General features: G+C 37.4%; 1 protein-coding gene across 2 annotated transcripts in view; it reads left to right on the top strand.

Annotated features, from left to right (window-relative positions):
• Positions 1–3991: 3991 nt before the first annotated feature.
• The window catches only part of MTMR10 (myotubularin related protein 10), a 67899-nt gene continuing 44275 nt past the window's right edge, over positions 3992–27615 (top strand). Inside the window, exons 1-3 of one of the 2 annotated variants that reach the window (XM_020968620.2) lie at positions 3992–4293; positions 5376–5436; positions 26234–26370. In XM_020968620.2, the coding sequence (XP_020824279.1) occupies positions 4228–4293; positions 5376–5436; positions 26234–26370 (264 nt within the window). In that variant the 5' untranslated portion in view covers positions 3992–4227. Of the gene's footprint in view, positions 4294–4813; positions 4988–5375; positions 5437–26233; positions 26371–27615 lie in introns of those variants that run through there. The other variant, XM_078151181.1, reaches the window with a different exon arrangement.

Genomic DNA, 27615 nt, shown 5'->3' with positions numbered 1-27615 from the left:
AGACTACCAAAGGGGTCCATGACACAAAAAAATGTTAAAAAGCACACCTTTAAAGTAAACAATATGTAGAAGTATTTACATAGGCATTCCTTACTTACAAAAAAAGAATCTCACCTCCAAAGATTAGTTCATTGTATCATATCCTTCCAAACTGCATCAAAATTCTAGTGAAGTGCTTTTTTTTCAGGTTATGTGCTTATTAAGTGTTTATTGAACTGAATTAGCTACAATGATTTAGTATATTTTACAAGGTTATAGTATAAAACATTAACTTTGAGTTTATTTTATACTTTATTAATTCATAATTTAGCATTGTACATTGTCCTCTCTTTCCTATTTTCGTTCTACTTCTCAGTTCCTACCTTTGGACACTGTTGGCAATGACTTGTATTTGCAATTAGTACCAGTTTCTAAGAGTTATTGGAATATTCTTCACAAACTTAGCATGCTCATAATGTAACGCAAATTTAAAACCATTTACCAGTCACATCAATATAAAATTCACAACCGTCAGTGGGTATGCTGTACACTTCTATAATAAAAACCATACTTTCCCACCATCTTTTCAAGTGCCTCATTATACTCTAGTTATCTTTTCCCCTAGGCCTCTCAAGAATTTTTACTGAGAAAACATGTGGAGTCATTTCTTTAGCAGACATCTGGATAGGTTACTAGTCCCAGAACTAGTCTGGACTGTAACTTGAGAGATCAGATAGAGATAGAGATTCAGGAATCATCAGTATAAAAGTGCTAGCTAAACTGATGAGAAAAATGAATGTTTTGAGAGAGAGAAAAAGTAGAGATCCAAAGACTGACTTTTGGGGGATGCCTATATTTAGGGGGAAGAAGAAGAAAAAGAAGTCAGCAAAAGAAATAGACAGTAAGAGAGATAAGAGGAGAATCTGAATTAATTGGCATGGAATTAAAATCAACTACCATTTACCTTTCAAGCACCTATATGTATATCTTGTTAGGCAAGAGACAGCTTGGCATAGTGGAGTCAGGATGAACTTGGTTCCAGTCCTACCCTTGTCACACATTGACTGCGAACTTGGGCAAGAAACTTAACCAGAGGAAGCCAGAGACTTCTAAGAGATGAAGGTGAAGGACAGCATTCCAGGCATGGGAGACAGTCTATTAAAAAATGGGAAATGTAGGATTGTGTAGGAAGATCACTGGGAATGCAAAGACAAATAGCCCTTGCTCTCAAGGAGCTTACCATCTCTACTGGAAGCCAGGAAAGGAACTTTTCAGACCCACAGATTGGTCAGGGAGAATGAGAACCAAGAAAAACAACTGTTAGGTTTATTGGATTGGATATTGGTGTAAATAAAATGTAAATAAAACACCTGGACAATTTAGTTTTTAACTTTTGTATCACACAGAGCTATAAACCCCAAGAAGATTCAAAATCTGTAACAGGTATTTAGGTAAAAGTAGGTTTATTTTGAAATACTGGTTGAATATCTATTTAAATGTGGGGGGGAAATGCCACCAGTTCTTAAATACTGTAGACACTGGTGTCACACTCAAATAGAAATCCCTGTGGTCTCATTCTTAGAAACCAAGTACTAACATTATCTATGTGGTACTGGGACAGCTAGGTGGCGCAGTGGATAGAATACCAGACCTGAAGTAAGGAATAAATCTTGAAAACTTTAAACTTGGCACTTATTAGCTGTGTGATCCTAGACAAGCCACTTAACCCTATTTTGCCTCAGTTCTTCTGTAAAATGAGCTAGAAAAGGAAATGGCAAACCACTCCAGTATCTTAGCCAAGAAAACCCCAAATGGGGTCAGGAAGAACTAGACATTAACTGAACAACAACAAAAATAACTATTTTTGTTTAACATTTCCCAGTTACATTTTAATCTGGTTAGACTTGGAAATTTTGCAGGCCCATAGTTTGACACTTCTGCTCTACGCAACTAAATTTTTAAAAGGATGGATGACATCTTCAGCAGAACAAGATCAAAAATCTTCATAAAAGTTTGAGTTGCTGGGGCCAAAAACTACAGACAGCCAAGATACCTTGCTTTCTGGAGGTCTGATGCCAAGAAAAGATAGTATTAGAAAAAGAGGAACTCCGTGACTTCCTGTGAACTTTTAGATGTTTTTAATTTTACAGCTGTTACCACTGCTGTACCCTGATTATTTATGGTTTTTGGTATACTAAATTAGAGCTTCATTATAACACCATTCAATATATCCGAAAATTCTAAGTGAGTGATTTTATTATTGAAAGTACAAAAGGGATCTAATCATATAGCACTGTTCCTGAGAAGACCCTGCAACATGAAACCCAAAGGCTCCAGTTATTTGTTATTATTAAACCATAGAATTTCATAGTTGGGAAGCGCTTCAGTGGCTATCTTGTCTAAGCCTATTTGCAAGAGAATTATTAAGGATACAAGAAGAGAAGTCTGAATTGTTTCGAGTCTTATAAGCTCAGAGCCAATTCAGTAAAGAATTCACTAAGTGAATAGTAAAATTCATCTGTGGACCACTGTTTTTGCATCATTTAAACTTTGAGCCATTTCTCTTAGCTAGAAATCTTTGATCCTATTATTCAACTTTATGTTCCAACATCAGCTTAAACTCAATGTATGCAAAATACAACTCTTTGTCCCTAAACTTTTAGCTCGTCCTCCAAGTTTCTCTATGCCTGCAGAGGGCATCCCTCTTCTCACAGTCACCCTGATTAAGAACCTTGGAGTCATCTTCGACTCTTCCCCCACATCCTTTCATCTTCATCTTCACCCGGGCACTCACTCTTGCTGCTCCGCTCTCCAAAACTGACCACCCTAGACTATGCTTGGGCTCTGCACTGCCTGCGGCCTTGAGCCCTCATCTACACCCAGGCCATGCCAGCCTTGCTACAAGGTACCCTCCCAAATCCCACTCGTTTCTTTGAGAAAGCCACAGGCTGTGCCCTGCACACACCTGGAACGGGCTCCCTCATTTCTGCCTCTCTGGCCCAGTTCAGGTGTCACTAATGCTTTCTCTCGCCAATAAATTAATAAGCACCATTAATTCCCAGGTACCAGTGGGTTTTTCCATTCGACTTCCATAGGATGTGAGCTTCTTGAGAGAAGGGGCTACTTTTCCATTTGTCTCCCCAGTACTTTGCACACAGGAAGAAGAAAGAGGAGACCCGAACAGATATTTACGGAGCTCCTACAACATTCCAGGCACAGTATTAAGGGCTTAATAAAAGCTTCATTCATTCACAAAAGCTTGTTGACTTGATTTGCAACCAAGAGTCAGGAGGATTAACTGTGTCCCGAAATCAGCCTCGGACGCAGAGACGATGATTACGCCTCAAGAGTACTTTTCTGGGCTCACGGAGAAGTGCTGACCAGCGGGTGCGGCCCGGGCCTGGCCCACGTCCCACCTCCCCGCCCTAAGGACAGAGAGTGACGGTCGTCCCACAGCTCCCTCGGGCCCCAAGAGGGAATCCGGGGCTTTCAGATCCCTTATGGAAATAACGAATCCCTGAAGTCTGATGACTAACAGGCATGAGTGGAGGGAGCTGTCCAAGGGAAGGAAGGGACGGGAGCGAGAGGAGGCCGGCATGGACCAAGGCATCTAGCTAGCGCTCTGGACGCCACCACCTCCGAGCTCCCTCCAGGGCAGCTGGGGCCGTTTGGCCCCTGTGTGCCGCCGTAGAAGCCCGCTCCCCGGGTCTCCTTGCTCAACATGGCCGCCGCTCCCCGCGCCCCAGGGGGGCACCCCGGCAGCACGGGGGAGGACCTCGTGTTGTGGGGCTGACGGCTGCACAGAGTCGCGAGCCTCCCCCTCAGAGCAGCGGTGCGCGCGCAAGCGGGCGACTCCACCTCCACACCTCCACCTTTACCTCCGCCCTCTTCCCCCGCCAAAACACCCCTCCCGCGGGGTGGGGCGGGGGCAGAGGCGGGGAGGTCCCTTCCGGGGGCTGGGAACTCAAGGGGCCGCGTCACGCCTGGCTCGGCCCCCGCGGCTCCTCCTCCTCCTCCTCCTCCTCCCCGCTCCGGGCACTCCTGTCTCCGCCCGCCCAGTGGGGGGTGGGGGGCCGGCCGCAGACCCAGACGGCCTGGGCGACTCCTCGGGGAAACTCCGTGGCCGTGGCTGGGGAAGGAAGGGCAACCCTGCTTGCGCCGCTGCCCCCCGCCCCCCACCGGGGTGGGTCACCCCACCACCCCTGCTGAGAAAGGGTGGGAAGGAAGGAAGCAGCCGTGGGGGGCACCATGTTCTCCAAGCCGCCCCGACCCACCTTCAGATCCTACCTCCTGCCGCCGGCGCCGCCACCTCAGGTAAACAGCCTCCCCTCCCCCAGCCGACGACCAGCTCCAGGACCGGGGGAGGGGGAGGAGGAGGGGGCTCCCCTCCCCCCACCTCAAAGTGTTGGGCTCGCGTGGGGCTTCTGGGGAGGGTCGAGACTTTTCCCCCTTTGACTCCAGTGGTGCAGGCTTCGCGTCTCCCAGGTGGGGAGCAGGCAGCCGACGAGTCCCGTGTCCCACTCGCGGAGCCACCCCACGAGGAGGCTTCTTCCTTCCTGTGGTGGGAGCCTCACCACCCTCGCACACAGCCCCCGCCCAACATCCCCACTCAGGTTCGAGTTCCCGACCCCCCAAACCACCAACCGGGTCCGGATCGGAGGAACTCTCCCACCCCCAGCCAGTCCCGGGGAAACTTTTAAAACTCCTCTGCCCGGGCAACGAGCTCTCGTCGGCGTCCATAACACCGCTCTTTCCTTAGCGTGGAAATCGCTGCTCGGACTCTGTGTAAACCCACTCACGTCGCTGCCCCCCTGCCGGGGCCATCGCAGCTTGGTCATTGGCCCTCCAAATGCCCTGCTGCAGCCGCCCGAGAGCAAAGGTTACGTTAGAAAGGGTAAAGAATAATAACAGCAACTGTAGTAGTAGAAGGCAGGCAGGCGGTTGGGAAGGTTTCTCTCAGACTTTAAATTTTGGGATCTATCTAGCAAGAATTCTTCACCTTTTTTTGGTACGTATCACAGACCCTTTTGGCAGACTGGTGAAGCTTATGGACCCCCTTCTCAGAGTGTTTTTCTAGACTTGAAATAAAATACAAAGCAAGCCAGTTAGAGTGAAAGGCAGTTATTGAAATATTCTAAACAAACTAAATTCATTAAATCGCAGATTTAAGAACCCTTGTCTAGGAAAAACTCACTAAAAGGTGAAAGAAGTTAAGGGTTTTTAATCAACCGATGGGCCTTAGGCATTAGTGACCAATGAATTTGGAAAATTTGCTTAAGTTTCTCATACTAAATAAGAAAAGAAACTTTAAATCAAAGTTTTGAATTAAAAATTTTAACAACTTTAAAAAAGTACAAGAAATTCTTAAAATTTAAAGTTTCTCTAATGTGTTTCAGGATGAAGATAAGAGGAATCCTGAGCCCAAGATTAAAAAGCTGGAACCAGTGCTTTTGCCAGGTAAACATTAATCAGGACCTTAACTGGTATTCAGATAAGGCCCTTTCATCTGAATGCTTCTCTAGTGGGCTGTCATTAGTAGAAGGGAGGTCTTGCCCCCAGTTTTTCCAACTTTCTGTATCTGTACTCTTTAAGTATAATGGCTGATAGAACTTGTCAGGAATCAGGGTAGTATGAATATAGATTTAGAGCAGGAAGGGATGTCAAAGGTCACCCTTTATTTTACAGATAAGCAAACTGAGACCAAGGGAGAATTACACACAAGTAGTAAGTGGCAGAACTCTGACTCCAAATCCAGCAAAAGCCATTTAAAAAAAATCTGGAATTAACTGTGTAGTCAATAATAGTCTGCTTGGTTTTCATTTGCAACAGAGAGAATTTAAAGTAATAGATTACCAGAGAAAATATTAAGGTCATGCTTTTAAGAAAACTTTTAATTGTTTTTCGATGCCTGTGTCAAGTCTTTTTGGATAACTGGATTTAGTGAATATAAGACTTCTTAGAGCTTTCTATTTGTAATTCTCATTTGTAATGGACTTGTGTCATATCAGCATTTCTTGGCCAAGTTTCTCTGCTTAGGTTTCATTAAAAATCATTAGTAGCATCTCTGACAATAGGGGACGTTAGAAATTATCTAGTCTGTTGGTTTTTTTGTTTGATTTTTACAAAGATGAGGAGACAGGTTAGATAGTGTGTTCACTTTCACTCAGGTGGGTGAATGAATCCAGGTCTTCTGACTGCTGGTCTGGTGCTCATTTTACTAAATTGGATTGCTGATAAAATTGCTGGATTCTTTATGAAGTATTGAGAAAAGGTCGTTGAACTGTTCAGTGTATTTGCAGGGGAAAATATCCAAAGCTCTATGGAATTATGTTTGGAACTTAAAATGCAACTGAAATATAAGTTATCATGTATGCAGTTTTGGGAGTTTTTTTAAAAAGTTATTTTATACTATTCATATTAACAATTTAACAGACATTAAGCACCTACTGTATACAAGGCACTATACTAAATCTAAAATATTTCTGTTAAAACTTAAAGGTTTGGTAGAGTTAATTGAATATATGGACTTTAAATTTTGTTTTAAAATTTAATGTAGTATGTAAGAACACATTGACAAATACCAGCTAGTTCTTTTATAGTGTTGTGTTAACCGCTAACAAAATGAAACTTGAATACTTAGCTAAAAATATTCCCCTTTTTGTTAATGTTTTTCTTTTTTCTCAGAGTAAACTGACAAAGAAAATTTTGATACAGCTATATGCTGTAATTCAGCACATTCATGGCCACTTTAGAGACTTTTTGTATACATACTATTTTTAAATAGGAGCTACTTTCAGATGTGTGCCTCTGAACTATCTAAAATGTAGACTCTATCCAAACAGGTAAAGATTCCAATTTGGATTCATGAAGATATTTTCATGATTTATCAAATCATTAATAGGGGTTACATATTTTTACTTTTTTAAAAAAATGCTTTTCATTTAAGCTATGATAATTAGAACCATTTTTTCCCTCAATATGAATAATAATAAATACTGACCAAAAATTAGAATTAAATTATTCATTGAGTGGCCGTAGCCTCATCTTTAAAAAAAATATGAATTATTTTTAATGTCAAAAATATTCAAGTCATTCTGCTTACCTTGCAAATAATTAGATTTTTATACTTAAAAGATTAAAAATTTAATATTTTTTTTGCTTTAACTTTTTGAAAACTACATCATTTACGATTGCTATTCAGCAAATACTTAGTGACTGTCTGTTATGTTCAAGGCAATTTAGGTTATACAGAAATGAATAAAACCAAGATCTTTGCCCAAGACAAGTCTCCTTATGTTTTTCCTTTTTCTTTCTTGGCTCTCCACCCTCACTTTTCATTAGTAAGACTTCAGGGCCACCTAAAGAGCAAGACTGTTAGACCATGTTCTAGAAGATACTGAACATATAGGGTAACTGGGGTCAATGGGAGAGATGACATGTCAGAAAATGACGGGTGTAAAAATATTAGGCATAAAATAATTAGCGAATCACTTCTTTTACAGTTTTACTCCAATGACAAAAGATTAAAAGCATCTGAATTTGGTTATTAGGTCTAAACTAAGTAAGTAGTTTTTATTGAAAGTGACCCTGGTTTTTATTGAATCCCGAAACCAAGAAGAAACTCGGCCTTGTTACCTGTGACTTCAGATAGGCTTGTAAATAAAAAATAATTGTCGAAAGATTAAGAATCATAATATTTAGGATTAAAAGGCACCAAGAGTCTGCTATATACAAGACACTATACTAGGTGCTGGGGGACTAAATTAGACAAGATTAAGACAATTCTCCTCTTTAAGGAAATTATCTCCAAAGGAGAAATGGATACACTGATAAGTACAAAGCATGTAGATAGTATATTCAAAGGAATTTCCTTGGAGGCAGGGAGCATTCAAGACTGAAAGGATTAAGACAAGTCTTCTGCAGAAGGGACCATTGAGCTGATCTTGAATGGAGCTAGGGATGCTAAGAGATAAGGTGAATTTTCGTTTTACAGATGAAAAAACTGATGCTCAGAAAGGTGAAGTCTCACAGCTGTGCCTAAAATTCTGGTCTTTTGACTCATGGTTCAGTCTGTTTTTTACTATATCTCAGCTATCCTCCTAGTATTGTATTATGTGTATAGACTTTGACATTTAGTTCAGTGAACTAATTTCAGTTACCTAAATAGTGAACTCTTTGAGAATTAAAATATGAAATCAGAGATTCATCTAAATATAGTATTATAGATAATCCAAATTTGTCTGTTTCTCCATCTGAAATCATTTTACTACTTTGAGAGGTGTGGGTAAAACCTCAGAGTTGTTTTACTTTATACATCTCTTATTAATTAAGCATTTTTATGTGGTTGTTGACCATGGTTCAGGAAGGACAAAGAACAAAAACTTGTAGACATGCCCTTATATCATGAATATTTTTTCTTTGAGAAAAAATTGACAAGTACCAAATCACATCCCAAGAAATGAAATTTCCTATATTTTAACAAACAGAAAGACTTGTTGATATTTGAGTCGTTCCTGAATCAGCTTGTCTACATATAGACAACCACATTGTCAGCAAAGATCAGAATTGGTAAAGAATATAGAAGAAAAAATAATTCTGAGAAAAATATATGACATATAGTTGAAACAGTTTAATCTTGAAGTATTAAAGTAAATAATTGATAATAAAAATGAGTAATAGACAATAGAATGGCCTCAACACCAATTATGATCATTTTATACAGTTTGATGTTAATTGGTATCACAAGGGAACCAAAAAGAACCCAAACAAGACATTAAAAAAGTTCCTCAGCAAACATTTGGCATACTTGCCAGCTGGAGAGAAAATGTAGCCAAAGGCTACTGTAATTAAGAATATAAACTTGTTTGTAAAGTCTCACCAATGATGATGGATTATGAGCAATATTGCCTCACAAAGCTGGGAGAAGCAGTGAGGGTGGGAAATTTAAAATTGGTTAACAGAATTTTTCTAGAGATCTGGCTAAGCACAGTCATCCTGAGGGTATTTAATTATGACAATGGAAGCAGGACAAGTATAAAATTGGAAACCTGTAAGGATTTTTATAACAAACAGGATAATAAAATCTTAACATTTGGATTCTAACATGACAGCCTCCTATATGTTTATAGGAAAGGTGAAATTTACATTAAACAAGATGAGGAAAGCAGCTCCATTAGACCCAGTGTCTATAAAGGAGACCTGTGCTGAATGTGACAGCATCGTGAGAATGTTGACAGGAAGAGAAAGATGTGGGGGGGAAACCTGACCTCATTAATACTGAAAAAAGGCAGCTGAGAGAACAACAACTACAAAGCCTACTTTTATCTATAGAGAATCTTAGAGATTCATCTAGGCATCAATGACATCTGGAGGTGTTGGGAAGGAACAAGGCAGGCTTTTGTAACTGATATTCTACAGCGGACCACTACAGCAGTGTAGAAGACTGCACTATATTTATTGTTTGATTATGAAAAAAGCATTTGTTTCAGTAAACACCACCTTCAAAGCGTCTCATCCAGTAAAATATTTGCCATTCATACCTCAGAATCATTCAAAAATTCTTGAAATACGTAACAGAAGTAACCCTGTTCAGTGACTCGCTAATCATAAGTATCAGGTGAAGCATACAGTTGGGAGATGTATGTTCACCAAAGATATTTGGCACTGTGATGGAAAAGATCAAGCACAGAATCAAATTTTAAGGGTCCTCTAGATGCCACTCAACATAGATTTTGTTTTGGATGCTTGTTCCCAATCCCAGACTATCTTGTATTTAAATACTTTATATATTTTTTTGTATTATTTTTATTTGTTCTGCATACATTTATACATGTACTTGGCTATCCCATGAGAATGTAAACTCTTTGAAAGTAGAGATTATTTTTCTTTTTGTATGCCCAGCACCTAGCATAGTACCTAGAACATAAGTAGGTGCTTAATAAATAATTGTGGATCAGCAATTGAATGACATGATGTTTACCTGAAGCTCTAGAACATTGTAGAGCCTCCTGAAAGAGATTTAGAATCATTGAAGAATTTGGCTTGACCATCCACATAGAAAAGACTAAATGGATGAAAAATTTCTGTTGTTCAGATTATGCCATTCTGTAGAACTTGTCCGTCAATATGGGTATCTGAGACAGCTTAAATGGACAGATTGGACCCAGAAATAAATAAGAGGGCTAGATTGCCTTCAGGAATTTGAAGAGCTCCCTAAATGATTCCAAACTTCTCCTGAAATCAAAAGTACATCTTTTTAATACTGACATTGATATGGTATGATTGTGAGACACAACTCGAACAGTCTTCAAGGAATTGAAAATGAATAATACACAGAAGGCAGTAAAAAGATACGTGCCAAGTGGAGCAGACTATAGCATATAACTAATTTAGAACTTTGGAGAGAACAGGATTAAATGATGTCAAGAAGAAAATGTATGATAGGAAGAGAAGATGGTCTAGTAATTTGGCAAAAGCAAGGGATGACAAGTGGATATCTTGAGTGCTCCACTAGCATCCCCTCTATGTGAGAAAAAGCAAGGAAGGCCTCTAGCTTGTTGGGTGGGACCTGCCATAGCAAGTTTATAGAAGGGCCTGGAAGAGTTATTCAGTATAAGCAGACATCTGCATCATTGGAAGGAACTTGCCTACCAATCACTGAATTCACAAATTAAGTATTGGTTGATCATTTACATCTGTTCTTTTGAATACTTTTTGCCATATCTCGTGGTAACTTCATTTATATTGTTGTGTAAATTCTTAGGACCCTATGGATCATCTAAGTGTTATTTTGTTGAATTTTTCTAGATTTCAAAACACCAGTGATCGTAGTGATTGAAGTGATTCCCAGTCATTATAATCATAAGCTGACCAGGAATTCATTACAGAAACAAAAATATAGATAACTGTCATTTTAAAAGAGGACAACCTGAGGATCTTTTTCAACCAGAATTTTGGTCTATCCTTTGAGAAGTACTTCTGTAGGCATAGTTATATTTCAGTAGATGTGGTATATTTAAATCATTTTTGACCTATTATAAGCATAATTAAAACTATGCATTATTCATTGAGCATCCATCCTATAATGCAGTTATATATTTAAAAAGAATTGGAGAGAAAAGGTAATATATTTTTACCTGTTTCACTCAACTTTTGAAACTGCATTTTCCTGTTAGTTATGGAGGTCCTGCATCTTCACAGAATATTTAGAATATAAATTGTTTATTTGAAATTATATTTGAGTAGCTGTACATTTTTCTTAAAACTTTCCCTTGATAATGAGAAAATGAGTAGCTAAAATAAGATTTTATAACTTTATTTTTTATTTTTAACAAAATTAAAGAAACATTTGCTCGGTGCACTTTGCAACCACATCAGTTGTTCCCCTGACAGTGTTAAAACCCAACCGTGATGGATATTATCATTGAAACATTTATTTTAAGGTACTTGACTAATTTTTCATTTGTAGACAAGCTTTTATGTGTGGTAGGGGTAGAGACTGGACCTGTGGGTTTGTATTGATACAGGGAACTCCAAGGTGAGACATGCTGTCTACCACTACTGGTTACCACCTTCTCTGCCACTTTCTGTCTTATAGATTTGCTTATAACACAGAGACTAAATGATTTGCCTAGTCACATGATTTGTGTCACAGGCATATCATTTTCAGGGTTGTGGAATTGTGTCCTTTTTCATGAACTAGAATCTAACTCTGAATGGTTCCTTAAAAGAAAATCTGAGTATATTAGGTACTTCTCTCTTTAATTTGTTAATCATTTTAGGTTTTTCACTTGTTCAGTTATATTATAGAGAGGATTTTTCAGGTATGGGTTATACCAGAAGGCCTTCGAGAACCTTTCTAACTTGGAAATTGTGAGGAGGAACCTTGAGAGAGAAAGTGATAATGCCATGTTAAGAATGAGTAGATAAGGAATGTAGTATGCAAGGCATAGGTTGATATATCTTCCAGAGCTTAAGAGTTTCATGAAATATAGAGAAAATACAGATACGATCTGCTGATCTGAGATTTTTAAAAAGGAAGTCAGATCAAAAGGAATGAGAAACTATCAGGATAAAATTTTAGTAAAACAGTTTAAAATTATTCCATTGAGGTATTGCTATATATGTTTAAGTCGTGAATACTACAGTCTCCAAAGAATTAATTATAGATCACTATGTGGCAGTGGCATATGGCAATGGCAAGACATATTGTAGCTGTATTTTTATTTTTTGTTTGGACCTGTGATTGTATGAGGTACTCCTGGTATTAAAATTCCTTCCACTGTTACAGATCCTTACAACATGTCTTAGAGAGTTGCCTTGGATTCTGCAAGGTTAAGCTACTTGTCCATTGCCACATAGCTGGTATGTACCTGAGACAGTACTAAACCTATGTTGTTGTTGTTGTTGTTGTTGTTTTTTACTGAAAGTCTAGTCCTCTGTCTTTGAGTGTGAGTATATTGCAAAGTATTATTAGCAATGACCAATTGTCTGGAGGAACTGTGTACAAGAATCTATGATTGGAAAGGGAGGTGGGATGGTCATCTTATGAAAGTGAAATCTTAGTTCCATTTTCTCTTACATGCTGTCAAGAGATGTAGAAGAAAGCTTCTAGTACGTTGCATGGGTTCCTAGTTCAAGATTTGTGGGAGAAACTAGACGACACAAGACTTTTTTTTTTTACAAGATAAGTAGTTGTGGATGACTTGCACTCTGTATCACTGGAAGGAATACTCATAACAGAGATCAGATACACTGAACTATCAAGGGACAAAAGGGGGCAGTCTCAAAAGAGGCTGACTGGCTTAACTGAGAACAAACAAAAGAGTGACATGGCCAATAAGACTTGTCATAAAAGATAAAGCCTCGAACCAGCTAGTTCTAAACTTTAAAAAAACTGAAATTTTTAATTTTAAGGTTTTTAACCTTAAATGTTCTGGGCCAAAGAAAGAATAATAAGTGACATTTACATAGCGCTTTGCATTGAAGCACTAAACATATATTAACTTCATTTGAGTTTCACAGTAGCCCACAGTGTTAAATACTGGCAATATTATTTTCATTTACAAATGACAAACAGGTTAAGTGACAGTAGAGAAAAGGTAGAATTACTTGTTATTTTTATGTGTTTTTTTAAAAATGTTTTATAGATGCTTTTTTTTTAATATCAAATATATACACTACAACCCATCCCATGAGCCTTCTCTTTTAACAAAGAAAAACATTTAAGCAAAAGAGACTGTTTTGTTATATCTGTTTTCTTTGCATAATGGGAAGTTGATAAACAAAGTCGAATAATAGGAAGTTAAAATCTAAGATAATGTGTAGATGATCAGAGAACCTAGCTGCCTTAAAGGAGTAGTAGTCGCCTATCTTTGATGAATTGCAACCCCGGAAGTTAAAACTGTTTGCAGATATGATCACCGAACTGCTGTAAGTGATGATTGAGGAATCATGGAGAGAGTTGTCTTGTGACTAGAAGTAGGCAGAAGTTCTCTGGGATGTTTGATGAAATTGCATTGTGCCTCAGAAACTATCTCATTCAGCCCCTCATTTTATAAAAGAAACTGACAACCAGAGAAGTGAAGCAATTTGCCATAGGTCAATATTGGTAGTATTGGCAGAGTTAGGACTGGAGCCTACCTCTCTGACACTAAGATGTGGGTCTTTCTACTGCTGTTGTCCCAGTTTTCAGAATTTAGAAAAAATTAGTTTCTTCAAATTATAGACCCAGGAGTTTGACTTTGATACCTCACAGAATTTTAGAATATGCTATTAAAGGGTGACTTATGAGAACTTAGAAAAGAAAGGGCTGATCTCTTGTCAGCCAATATGGGTTCATGAAGAACAGTAAATGCTATTCTAAACTCATTTCTTTATTGCCAAGGTAACATAAGTTAAATAGACATATACCTGGATTTTAGCAAGGCATTTAACGAAGTCCCTTTTCCTTGTGTGACTGTTCTATATTCCTCAGCCTCAGGCTCCTTAGTCTTTACACTTTAACTTCTGCCCTCAAATTAGGAAATTTCAGCATACAAATCGATACTCCCTCAACTACTCTAAATTCTTATTTCCGTATTCCATCAATTACTGTGACTTACTCCTCTGCACTTCAGTTAGACTCAGAAATGATCATACCCTTGTTCTTACCATCACCAACAAGTTTTGTACTTTCATATTTATGAACTCTGAAATTCCTTTATCTGATCATAACCGTTTAGCATTCTGTCCTTTCTTCTGTCTTACAGCCCCAATCCTGTTCTTTCTGCTTATGTCTTCTAAACCTTCTATCCGTCAGTTCTTTTGCAGGTGGTCACTGCTACACTGGCTGGCCCTCTTGCCCGTCTTGATGTTTGTAAATCAGCTTTGCTCTGTACTGTCTTCTGTGCTTGAATTCCATGCCTCTTTGTCCTATCTCCAGTCATGCTTCACCAAATCCTAACCTTGAGTTGATCCCATCATTCTCTGCCTTCATTTCTGTTCATTTGCTACTGAATGAAGCTGGAGAAAGTCGTGAAATTATGCTTTGTCCAAAAGAAGTTTGTTGCGGAGTCTCAACCACTGCAGCAAGGCAGTTATTTTACACGTCCCTAATTGATTTGCTCTTCCACTCAACACAGGAGTTATTCCAGTTGTTTTCACCCCTGACTAACTCTTCCCCATCCTTAAAAGACCTTCACTTGAGCCTATCATCCCTGCTAGTAATTTTATCTTTCCTCTCCTCTGTATCTACTTCCGCTCTCGCTTTCACTCAATTATAACTCCTCTCCAGTCTGGCTTCTGACTTTATCATTCAACTGAAACTTCACTTCCAGAGTTTACCAATAAATTCTTAATTGCTAAGTCTGGTGGCTTTTTCTCAGTTGCCAATCCTTTTTAACCTATCTACAGCCTTTGATAATATTGTGCCTTCCTTCTACACTTTATGTTATCTTATATGTATTTAGTTCTTTAAATGTTGTTTTCTCCATTAGAATGTGAACTCCTTAAGGGCAGAGACCATATTTCTGTCTTTCTTTGTATTTCCAGCACTTAGGACTGTGGCTGGCACTTAATTAATGTTTGTTGACTGACTCATAAGAGAGCAGTAAAATAGCTTGGATGACAATAGGATCATAGATCTAGAACTGGAAGGGACCTCAGAGGCCATCTGGTCCAGTCTCTTCACTTTTCAGATAAGGAAGCTGAGGCCCAGGAAGGTTAAATGATTTGCCCAAGGTCATACAGGTAGATTGTTAGAAGCCTTTTCCTGCTTTTGGCATCTGTTGTAGAGCTCTGTCTCTCAGTTGTCATGTTTTGTTTTGGGGATGGGGTGCAGTGGGGGCAGGGGCAAGGCACAGGAGTGGAGGCACCAGATTATAGATTTAGAATGGGTATATAAATAGCTCTATCCTAGTAGTTCCATAGCCCTCTCCTTTGCTAACTGTTTTATTTAGTATTACTGCCCTTCACACATTCTTCAATCTAGTCAAAATGGCCTACCAGCTGTTTTCTTTATGTGTTATCCTATCTCCTTACTCTGGGCCTTTGCCCAGTTGGCCCCACATGTCTGAAATCTCCTCCCTCTTCTCCCTAGAATCTCTAGTTTCCTTCAAGATACAGCTCTTTCCCTCATTCCTCCAATTATTAAAACATTCTCTCTTGAAATTACTTTGCATTATTTTGAATTTGCTTTGTATTTATTTGTGTATGTGTTTTGTCCCTGAAGGAAGCTAAGCTACCCTTGAGGGTTGGGACAGTTTTGTTTGTCTACCTCCAGTGACAAGCAAGTTGATTAGTAAATGTTGACTATGACATAATATATAGCACAGCATTTCTCCCAGTGGAATGAAAGCTCCTTGAGGACAAGGACTGTCATTTCTACCTTTGTATCCCAGCCTGGGGTCTCATGAATAGTTGACAGTCACTTAACTGATTGTGGAACTAAGTTGAATTGAATTGGAATGTTTTAAAGGAAAGAAAGGAAAGAAAAGAAAGAAAAAAGAAAGCTGCTTCTGTAGGTGTAGGTTTTTGTGACCCAAGGTCCTTAAGCAGTCTGGGTAATCACTCTAGGGATATTCTTGAGAGTCATGCTTCAGCAACATAATAGACTAAATGATCTGTGAGGCCCCCTCATCTGATATAAGTCAGTTTCTGGCAAACATTTCCAAAGATCAATTTTTAAATGAGAAATGTCTGATTGAATAAACTCCAAAATAGGTAACACCAGGTTAAAAAGATATTATATATCTTGGATTGATGGATTTTTAATTTTAAAAAAAATCTTGTATATATGGAAAAACACTTTTCTATACAATTTTTTTAATGGATCCCCCTCCCCTTCCCCGCAGATTTTTAACCTGCCTCAGGCAGCAGCCTGCTTTCTCCACCTGTTTTTCCTCTTGGAAGGTATTTTGAGAACTGTATTTGGCTGTGTGGCTATGTGGTTGAAGCTGAATATATTTAAGTAATGCCTTATCCCAAGTCCTAGTAAATCTAGGGGAGTTTATTATTATAGGAATAACTGGATTCTTGGCTAAGACAAGTTGCTTTTAAATGGAAATTATTGTAAATATTTTTCATTTTGGAATCCTTTAGAAACCATTTTAGAACAGTTAATAGCATTTTTATACAAAATGTTATTTTTGAATGTTTCTTCCCAGTTCTTTTAGTACTTAGTTGTACACCAGTGTTTTAAGCCCAAGAATCTTAAAAAGCAAACAAGACTTAGTTTCTAACATAAAAAGGAGCAATTAGACCAATTTATTTTGTGCTGTAATATATATCTTTATCCTCATTTTAAAATATTTTATTTCAGCACCTTTGAAAGCATTTTTTGTTAAGTTAAATATTAAGTAAGATATTAAGACAATGATTTTGTGGCCTCAAGTGTCATTTTGGGAGAAAAAAATAGTATTTACCAGATGAATGAATATAATAGGAAATATACATTTTTAAATTAAGCTAAATATAAATTTAGATGCATAAATATTTCTATACATGATGAATTATCTAGGATAACAAATGTCTGTTTTTTGAAAAATTAAGACCATAAAATACACAAAATATTTTAGAGGCCTTATGGCATAATAGAAACAGTGCTAGACTTGCTGTCAGAGAGGCCTGGGTTCAAATTTCATCTCTAACACTTACTAGCTATATGACCACAAATAAGTCACTCACTATCTTTTAGCTCTAGTTTCCTGATCTGTAAAATGGGGACTTTTGTCCAGAGAAAGTGAGAAAGGCCCTTAGAACACTGGATTTACCCCTTGTGGTAAACTTAGAGAAGGAGGTGTGTGAGCTTAACTTACACATTGTCTGCATTTTAGGGAAGGAAATGCATGAGATAACAAATCAGTGCGAATATTGAGTACCTACCTCATTGGGATCCTAAAGATTAAATGAAGATAAAGTGAAGATTAAATGAGATAATGTGTATACTATGCTTTGTAAAGCTTAAAGCACTATATAAATATCAGATGCTGTTAATTATAAGCATATGCTTGTACTCCGAAGATTTTAATTAAGTTAGTTTGGGTTTGCTTTTAAGAGTTCCATTTTCAGTACTCTTATGGTGAATTGTGTAGCTAAGTAACTTTGATTTTATCACTAAATGTTTAGAATTTGATTGTTTTGACATAATCATGCATACAAGAGTTGCATATGATGGACAGGCATGGATGGGTTCCTACCTGTGTTATTTGAAGGAGCTTCCAGATTGATGAGATTGCAGATCTGTTTAAGTCATTATGCCAGTTATTATGGAAACTTTAGTTTACTAGGAAAATAAAGAGACCAGACCATATCCAAATGGCATTCTTTATAAAATATAGGCTAAGGCTGAGGGAAAACTTATTAGGGTATGTGAAGATAAAAGCCTTTCTATCAGTTTGACTTACCCTTTCCCTGTGGCAAGGAATTAGTGAGTTAGGGTTGTTTGGTTTTTGTTTTGTATTTTGTGAGTAATCTTAGGCTTTGTTTTTTAAAAATGTAACATTCCTTGTATGTGGCATAATGGTTCCATTATAATTAGAAGCAGTTTTACTTAATGTGAATTTTAAAAATTAACTAGTGTCTAGTCAGAGGGATTATAGGATAATAGATTTAGATCTTCAAGGGACCTTAAAGGTCATTTAATCCAACCCTCCTCATTTTATAGATGAAATTGAGAGCCAACAGAAGTTAATTGAACGTACAGGGATCACACAGATAGTTAGTGGCAGAGCAGCATTCTAGCTCAGATACTGTGACCCCAAGTTGAACACTTGAAGTTCAGTGCTCTTTCTATTACATTCCCATTTAACTGGATGTATTATACTTACTAGGAAGGCAGTGCTGTGAGCTGCTCATTCTCACTGTTTCGTTATAACTGAGTCATCTTAATTCCCCAGAATTTTACTGAGGCATATAGGATTTCTTCACATATGTAAAAATATTAAGATTTACTAGTCATTTGAAAGTTGATTTTACTTTTACAGATACAGGATATTATTATGATGTAACTGCCCTCCTTTGTTTGTCACTGCTTTATCCTTAACCTCTCAACTATCTCCTGCTCTTTTATTGACCCTGATTTTTCTCTGGTCAAAAATGATCCTCTTCTTGACAAATCCAGTAGTAGTTTTCTTTGTCTTGATCCTTGAGCTCTTGCCTGTATTAATACTTTTTGACTATCCACTCCATTTTTCTTCCATTGGCATAGTTGACACTATACTATTATTCTCCTACCTCTTCAAACACTTTTTTGTTGTTGTTTTCTTTGATGGCTACTCTTCTCTCTGTCCTGTTCCTTATTCCACAGTGAGGACATTCTCCAGGACTCCAGTGTTTATTTTCTGTCCCTCCCCACTCCCTTCCACTTTTTGTTTTTGATAGAATACATACATTTTCATGGTTTCTGCTCAAAAAAATCTTTTTGCTGATGAGTCCTAAATTAACATTTACAGTTCTGAACTTTCCATTGAGCTTTAGGTCAGTTATTTCCTTCTGGCTACTGACATTTTCTACTATCATCTCAGTCTCAGCATAAATAAAACTAGTCCTCTAATTTTCCTCACTGCCCTTGCAAAAAGAATCCCCCTCTTGGCCTCTTTGTCTTGTGAGTGCATCACCATCTCAGAATCTTGAATTCAGTTTAATTCAGTGTTTTCTCTGTAGGGAAAAAAATGCACTAGCTTCTGAGGATGTAAAAATGAAAAAAATTACATAATCCCTGACCTCAAGGAGCTTGTAGTCTTTTAATAAATGATTTATACACAAATAAGCATAATATGAAGAAGTGTGATGGAAGCAAAGGAGAGATCTATATATGCTCCAAGAAAATTTGAGGATGGGAAGTACACTATAATATGCAAAGAAAAGGGAAGTCTTCATGGAAGAGATAGCAGTTGAGCTCCTTGAAGGAAATGGAGGCTCTTTTTAAAATACATTATGTTGACCTGTTACAGCAGTATGAGAGGTTGAAAGGTTGTGACCCCTCAAAGACTGAAGTACACGATGGGTCGTCTGGAATGAATTCACAGACTCAAGCATTCTTTAAGTCAAGGTGGCAAAGTTTATTGTTATGCTTTTCAGTGGGCAAGGATTCTTAAGGATTCCTGCAATCTTAGAGTGGGACAGTTAAAGTTTATAAAGGATAAAATGCAATAAAACATGTGCCAAATATGCTAACTAGGTGATTCAGGGTGGGATTAGGGAGTGGTTAAAGAGTGGTCAGTTCTTAAAAGAACATGCACTTCTTGTACCTACTGCACAGGGGTTTTACCCAGAGTTCACTGGGAAAAGCCCACAAGAGGGAGCCACATGGAGGTGTGGTTTTAGGCCTGCTATGTCACTAAGTTAACTAGAGTACAGGGTAACTGAGAGTTGTTCAGTTTGCCACCAATCAGTGTCTTGTTTGACAAGATAGATGCAGGGAGTATACATATGTCTTATGTCTAGAATGCAGATAATGAGAAGCTCAGGATGTAGATAATGAGGTAGGGCGGTAGTAGAGTAGTGGGTAAGAATGTCTTTATGACCCAGTACAAAGCCAGTTCAAACTAATAATTCCTTCGGTGCTGTTTGGAAGTGCACCAGGGAAAGAGATAAGGGTCTTGCTGGGGCCCAGTCATGAGTAATTGCTAGGCACAGTGTCCTTGGGCTGGGGAGAAACTGTCAGGGATAGTGTTTCTGAGGCTAGGGAGAAATTGGGGTCCAAGCACCCCATCAGACCCATCTTATAATTACACTCATAGTCAAATTGAAATTCCTTAATTATTGAGCTTTTAAAACTCTCTATAACTTTGTCTTTTCCTGTCTTTTCAGTCTTCTTATACCTTATTCTCCTCCGTGCATTCTATATTCCAAAATACACTGGCCTACTTGTTCTCCAAACACTCCATCTCCCATCTTTGTGCTTTTAAAAGCTCAAGTTGACCCCAACTCCTGGAGTACCCTGCCCCATCACTGCTAATTAATGTCTCTGACTTTCTTCCATCCACTGACCTTCCTCAGGTCAAATCCACCCTACTCTAGGAGGCTTTTCCCTGTCCTTCAACATTCCCCACAAGGAGTGCCTTCAATCTACATTATATGTATATCATGTATGTACCTAGTTATTTACATATTGTCTTCCTTGTTAGAATGTAAGTTCTCTGAAGGCAAGTACTGTGTTTTTGCCCTTTTTTGTATCCCCAAAAGTTAGCACTTCTTAGCACATAGTAAGTGCTTAATAAGTGCTTCTTGATTTACTGTTGACTCTATACAGATGAAACATTGAAGATGGAAATTTCATGTCTTTGAGATAAAGAATTATCTACCATTGGAAGGTACAGGGGTTGCAGCAGTACAGCCTAGAGAATTATTAAAACTTAACCTGTTAATGTTTCCCAGAGAACTACACACGTTTTGGGGCTATCCAGCTAGATTTCATAGAATCTTAGAATCTCAGCCTTAGTGGCTATGGCTTAACTAACTTGCATATCTCTGCAACTTCTCTGGAAGACCTCTAATGATAGGGAAGTAAATACTCTACAAACCAGCCCATGACAATTCTAATTGTTAATAAGTTTATTCTTATATCAAGTTAAAATCTAATTTTCTGAAATGTACCCAGTTCTCCTAGTTCTTGTTGACAAACCTAATTTCTTCTCCTCATGACTGCTCTTTGAATACTTGAAGACAACTTAGTATTTTCCTCCTTTGGACATGCTCTAGTTTTTTAGCTTGTCGCTGTCCTTAAAATATGTCGATCAGCCTAAATACAGTATTCCAGATGTAGTCTGAACAGAGAAGAGTGTAAGACTATTGCCCTTTTTATTTCTAACATTATTCTGGTAATAAGGAAAGCTAAGCTATTTGCAAAATAAAGACTTAAATTGAAGAAAGTAGTGAAAACCATCAGACCACATAGACGTGATCTAAATAATATCCTGTATGAAGTGAAGGTGATAAATAGATTTAAGGATTAGATCTGGTAGAGTGCCTAAAGAACTGTGGACAGAGGTTGTCAATGTTGTATAGGAGGCAGCAACAAAAAATATTCCAAAAGAAGAAAAAAGAGCAAGAAAGCAAAATGACTGTCTGTTGAGGCCTTACAAAAGCCAAGGAAAGAAAAAAGGGAAAGATATATACAACTGAATGTGGGACTCCAAAGAATAGCAAGGAGAGATAAGGTAAGTGAGCAGTGCAAAGAAAACAATAGAATGGGAAAGACAGCAATTTCTTCCAAAAATTTAGAGATATCAAGGGTAAGTTTCATGCAAAAATGGGTGTGATAAAAGGCTGGGATTTAACAGAAGCAGAAGAGATTAAGAAGAGGTGGCAAGGATACACAAAAGAACTATGTAAGAAAGATCTTAATGTCACAAATAACCATGATGGTGTGGTTATTGATCTAGAGCTAGACATTCTGGAGAATGAAGTCAAGTGGGCTTTAGGAAGCATTTCTTTTTTCTTTTTTTTTTTTCCAGCCAAAGACAAGGTTTATTAGAACATCCGCCTTATTAGCTATATTATAAGAATCTGTGCAGTGGCTAGATTTTAAGAATCTGAGCACCTTAATGGAGACAAGATGGACTTTATATGTGGGAAGTATCTAGGAGTGGCCAAGTAGTGTAGTGTGACTGGAGGGGAGGGGTGGGGGGAATCTAAGGAAGATCTGGATGGGTGTGGCCAGTAAGCTGGGGTGAACAGAACCCCTGGGACCTGGACCATGTGGCCCAGGGAGAATGACGTCTAGATAGGGTTAAGGGTGGGAAGTGGCCAGGGGCCACCTGGAGGTAGATTGGATGTAGGGCGATAATAAAAGGCCACTTCATATGATTATAGCCTTAGGCAAAAGCCAGAGATTTGGCCGTGTGGAAAAGTCCAGGGTTTTTCCTTTTTGGAATCCATATCCCACCCTTATCATTCCCTCTTCAAACAAATGGGACCCAAATTCTTTTGGGGGGTAAGGGGCAAAGGTCTTGGCTTCTGAAACTGCTTCCTGCTGGCAAGGAGGGGTAGAGCTGTCCCTGCCTCTAGGGGGTCCCAAAGAGGAGGTTGACTGGAATCAAGCACAGGCTGCATCCAGGGAACAATAGGGAGACATTGGCTGGTACCCACGGTTTGCTACCAACTGTAGGTGATTAGCCTGTAGTCTAGAAGACACAAATCTGACAGAAAAGACTGCAGGGCCCAGATATGACAGGATAAAACATCCTTAGCTCTGTTTGGATTTAGATAATTCAGTTTTCCAACCATGCAATATCAAATCCACCTCATAGCCAGACTGAAGAATAGCCAGGTGGGTAACATTCCTTTTCAAAGAAACTTAATGAGGAAACGGAGTCTAGAGGATCCCATCTTAAACTGAGGCTAAAATTGTCCTCTCAGCTTCTCCGGATGCTGGCTTCCCACCAATATCACATTCTCTCTGAGCAGCTTGTTTCTCTCAAATTGATTATTTTGATTATCGATGGATTATTATGATCCATCAGAAAACTAAAAATAAAATCCTGTGAGCTTTTGCCTCAAACAGCCATTTCATTAATCACAGTTTAGGAAAAAGTTTTCCAGGATTTGCATCTCAAACTTAAATTTATCCTGGTGCAAAAAGCCAATTGTTAGAGATGATTTCTATATACTTGCAAATTCTCAGCAAGACAACCCAGACAAGCTTTTTGGCAAGTTAAACATTAAAACAATAACCAACAATAGCCAAATTATTTTAGCAGTAACCAAATTATGAAAAATTGCTTGACATAACTGACACAAAAAGTTCACCAAGTTGAAATTTGAAATAAAGTCATTACCAGTGAGGTGACTTCAGTTTTGTTAGATGCATTTCCAAATTACTTTACACAAAGAATCAACATCTTGTCATTAACAGTTAAAACTACAACTTTAAAAGAGTGGGTTTACCCACCTTAGGAGGTTAGCTTCTTTAACTTGAGCAGGATGTGCTGAACCTTGGGTGATGTTTCCAGGCAAAGGTTGCCCCAGGGCCCAAGCTAGGGGGACCCCTTGCCGTAGAAGGCTAATTCTGAGGTGGGGGGAAGGGGAAAAGGTGAAGCTCTCTTCTCCTAAGGGATTAACAGATACCCTCTTGACTCAAGGGAAGGGAGTGGGAGTAGGGAGTGAAGGAGGTTGTATATGGAGGTGTTTCAAAAGTTCTTAATGATAGATCACAAAAGAGGAAGCATTTCCAACGATAAGGCTAGTGGGGGAGTGGAATTCCAGCTGAGCTAATTAATTTAAAATTCTAAAAGATATTGTTGTTGAAGTGCTGCCTTCAGTTCTTGAATACCTATTTAAATTTCATCCTACTAGATTTACCATTCTAGGCTTATTGTTCTATCCTTTTGAGATGTTTTAGGATTCCAATTCTCTTACTCCCTGTATTTATTATCTCACACAACTTTGTGTCTTCCATGTATTTGATTAGCATACTTTCAATGCTTTCATTCAGGTCATTGATAACACATTCCTCTTTGATGAAGATCTCTTAAGCTCAGAAATTTTGAGCTTCAGTGAGCTATATTCATTGACTGTTTCACATGAATATGGGGGATGAAGGGTGCCATTCGAGTTGCCTAAGGACTGGTGAAACTCTACAGGTTGAAAATAGGTATCAGAGTAGGACTAGGTTGTGAACTCCCCTGTACGGCTGGCCCAGATGAAATAACAGGTCAAAGGGCCTATTGGATCTGTAGATCTGTGGCCTTCCTCTAGAAACCAACCACTAGATTGACAGCAGTCCATGAATTATCACTGTTTGTGTCTTATGATTCAACAAGGTATGATTTTCTTTTTGAATCTGACTTTTCTTTTTATAGGGGTTTAAGGTCTTTATTTCAGTCCCAGTATAGTACAGTTGGTCATAGCATAGGACTGTTGCCAACTCCCCCATGTAAATTTGTTCTGCAAGTTGACTGAAATTTGCTAACTTTTACAAAGTAAGTCATTGTTGAGGCTTGAGTATAGTAGTTCAGTGTTTTTGTATTAAATTTCAAAGTCAGTGTTAGCATACTACTATTATAACTATATTCACTTATCTTCTCCAATTTTTATTCACTTATCTCTTCCAACTTTTTAAAAATTAAGTTTGCTATTGCAACTTTTAACAATGTTAGCAGGAATACGAGATTTTTAAACAAACAAGTTTATTTTGAGATGGTATATCGTGCTATTCATGTTAAGCAATGATTAGTTTTTATATGAAGGACATTAAATAAGACATTAGTTTTTGTTTCATTAATGATTTTGATAATAAAACAAGACAATTCACATATATCTCTGCTTCAGTTTCCTGCCATTGATCCTGAGGCCACTAAGTAATCTAGTCAGTAGCAGTCATGGATTTTTAAAATTCAAGAATAGACCATAAATATTTAGTTCAGCTCTTATTTTTCAGAAAGGAAAATTGATGCTTGGAGAGAATGATTTGTCCAAAGACAAACAAAGCTCAAATCTGAATATACTTCTTCCAATTCTCAGCCTAGTGTTTATTCTACTATGTTAGCACAGTGACAGTATGGTTTGAATATTGTGTTTTGGAATTTTAAAGTTGAAAGTTAACCCATATTTTAGTAAATTATTGAAAATTCTTATTATTGATACATTAAAATTTGTTTGCTTTAAAATATTTTAAAATGATATTTCCTTTAGTGAATGATGACCCAAAGTTTTTAACGTACTGTGAGTTAAGTCATAACGTTAGTCCAGAGAGAAATTTTATATTGCCTTGTTCAGTGTATTATGTAATAAATGTTTACATTATGTTTAACTTTGAGAAAATGAAATAGTAAGTTTTGTTTTGGGAAAAATTAAAAGTTAGTTCATTTAAAAAATTCCCAACTACATAACTTACTGCTTTCCCAGGATGACTTCAAGTGAAATAGATTCAGTCAAATTAAAATTAAGTAAAAGAAGTGCAGGGCATGAGGATGTGTATAGCTGCACTTATTTTTCTCTTGCTACACCCAGAATAAAGCTGAAAAGTTGATCTTGGGGAAATAAAATTCCTGAATGACTTCTCACCAGGCATTGCCAAGAATCGGTATTAATCAAAATTAACAATCACTTATTAAATGCCTACAGCATTATTAATGGCAAGAAGTTAGTTTGACTGGGCCATATAGTGTGAGGAAGGGAATGATGTATGAACTAAGGTCCAAATATTTGGATAAGATTTGGGATTTGTTTGTTTTTCAGAATAGGTAAGACTTTAGCATGCTTATAAGGTAGCAGGAAAGGAACTAGTAGATAGGGAGACATTAAAGGTGAAGAGGGAGAGAAAGAGATGATATTGGGGGGGCAGTCTACAGAAGAACATTGAAAAAGGGTGGAGTCATGGGTATATGCAGAGGGGTTGGGATCAGCATTATCACACTCTGTAGTAGAGAACGATAGAGTGTAGAATGTTAGTAATTTTTGAGATGAAGATGAAAGAGTTTGTGGCCTGTTCTTGACTAATATATGTCTTCTGACAGATATGATTATATTTGGGCTCTCAGGTCAATAAAGGAATCCATTAACCTAAAAGACCTAGGACTTGTGAAATACCAGGTATTCCCTGTATGTATATGCTGTAGGCTTCTGGAGGGGATATTTTTGCATATTTTTCATTTTCTGTCTTAAGTTGTGATGCAACTGAAGACTATCATCATTAAGCCAGTATCATTAATTAAGCCAATAAAAAAACAGGCTATAGTAATATGTTATCCAATTTTGATATGTATTTTAGTGCCTTTAATAAATTTATAACTGTAAGAATATTTAACTGAGTCTTTTCTTTCTTTTTTTAAAGGAGAAATAGTTGTAAACGAAGTTAATTTTGTGAGGAAATGCATTGCAACAGACACAAGTCAGTATGATCTGTGGGGGAAGCTGATATGCAGTAATTTCAAGATTTCATTTATTACAGATGATCCAATGCCATTTCAGGTTTGTTTCTTACTTTTAAAGCATTTGTCCGTTTAATGTCTTTTACCATGTGAGATTGTGTAAATTTAGAGTTCAAAGGAAAATATAACATATTTGTTACATTAGCAAATACGTTAATGTATTAATTAATGTATTAATTACTGTAAATATAATTAATTAAATTAATTAATTACAGAGTTTACAAGATAGTGGAATTCAAAACAGGATTTAAGGAAAATATTTAGATGTGTAGAAAAAAATATGGTGTGTTCCCTTTTGGAATTTACTTTGCTTGAGGATTGGAAGATATCATTTGGGTTTTTATCTTAGATAATAAGTATTTTCTTTATTCCAGTTCTAAAAGTATTTAACTTTTACATAAATTAAAAGACTTTATTAAATTTTTAAAGCAGAATATCATATTCTCATAATTTAGAACAAAGGTAATGAATTCTAAATGTTTTCACATTTATACTTTGTAATAGATTTTTTAAAGTCTTTTTTTAGAATGGTGTTACAAAATGGAATTGAAATTGTTTGTAATGTTATATATGAACTTACTGGACACCAATTGTATATAATATATTTATATTAAAATTGTTGTATTAATTTTTTTTAACATCACCATTACTTCCTAGTAACTTCTAAGCAGGGAGTTACTGCTTATCTTTGGAACACCCCCCACCCCCCCCCCACCCCCGTTAGGCGCAGTCAAGCAGAACAAATGAACACATTTGTCATGTCTGAAAATGTATGTCTCATACCACATCTGTTGTCCACCACCTCTTTGCCAAAAGCAAGAGGCATAATTCTGTAATGTTGGTTTTTAAAAAAGAATTTAGCCGTTAAATTCAGACTTTGGACTCCAGGTAAACTGGAGAACCATCAAGAAAAGTTATTATTTTCTTAATTCACTTTTTCCTCAACTTAATGTGTTTAACTTTGGTTATTTTATTATTTTCATTTCTCAGTTCTATTAAAAAAAACAAACTAGTTTCTCAATGAAATATTTGAATACAGATATCAAATATGAAGTGAAATGGTGTAAGCACATATATATAGATGTGTGATATGAATACTCATTATATGTAATAAATAATTACATATATGTGCCAATATATTACGCATATATTTTTATAGGATTTAAGGGACACTGAGTGTATGTACATGTTTGTATATATGTATATGTATGTGTGTGTGTATATATATATATATATATGTATGTATACATATATATATATAACTGGTTTAATTTGTGTGTCTTTA

The sequence above is a fragment of the Phascolarctos cinereus genome, unplaced genomic scaffold (genome assembly GCF_003287225.1).
Source record: "Phascolarctos cinereus isolate Bilbo 61053 unplaced genomic scaffold, phaCin_HiC Scaffold_3;HRSCAF=262, whole genome shotgun sequence".
NCBI lineage: Eukaryota > Metazoa > Chordata > Mammalia > Diprotodontia > Phascolarctidae > Phascolarctos > Phascolarctos cinereus.
This window is presented reverse-complemented; position numbering and strand designations above follow the sequence as displayed.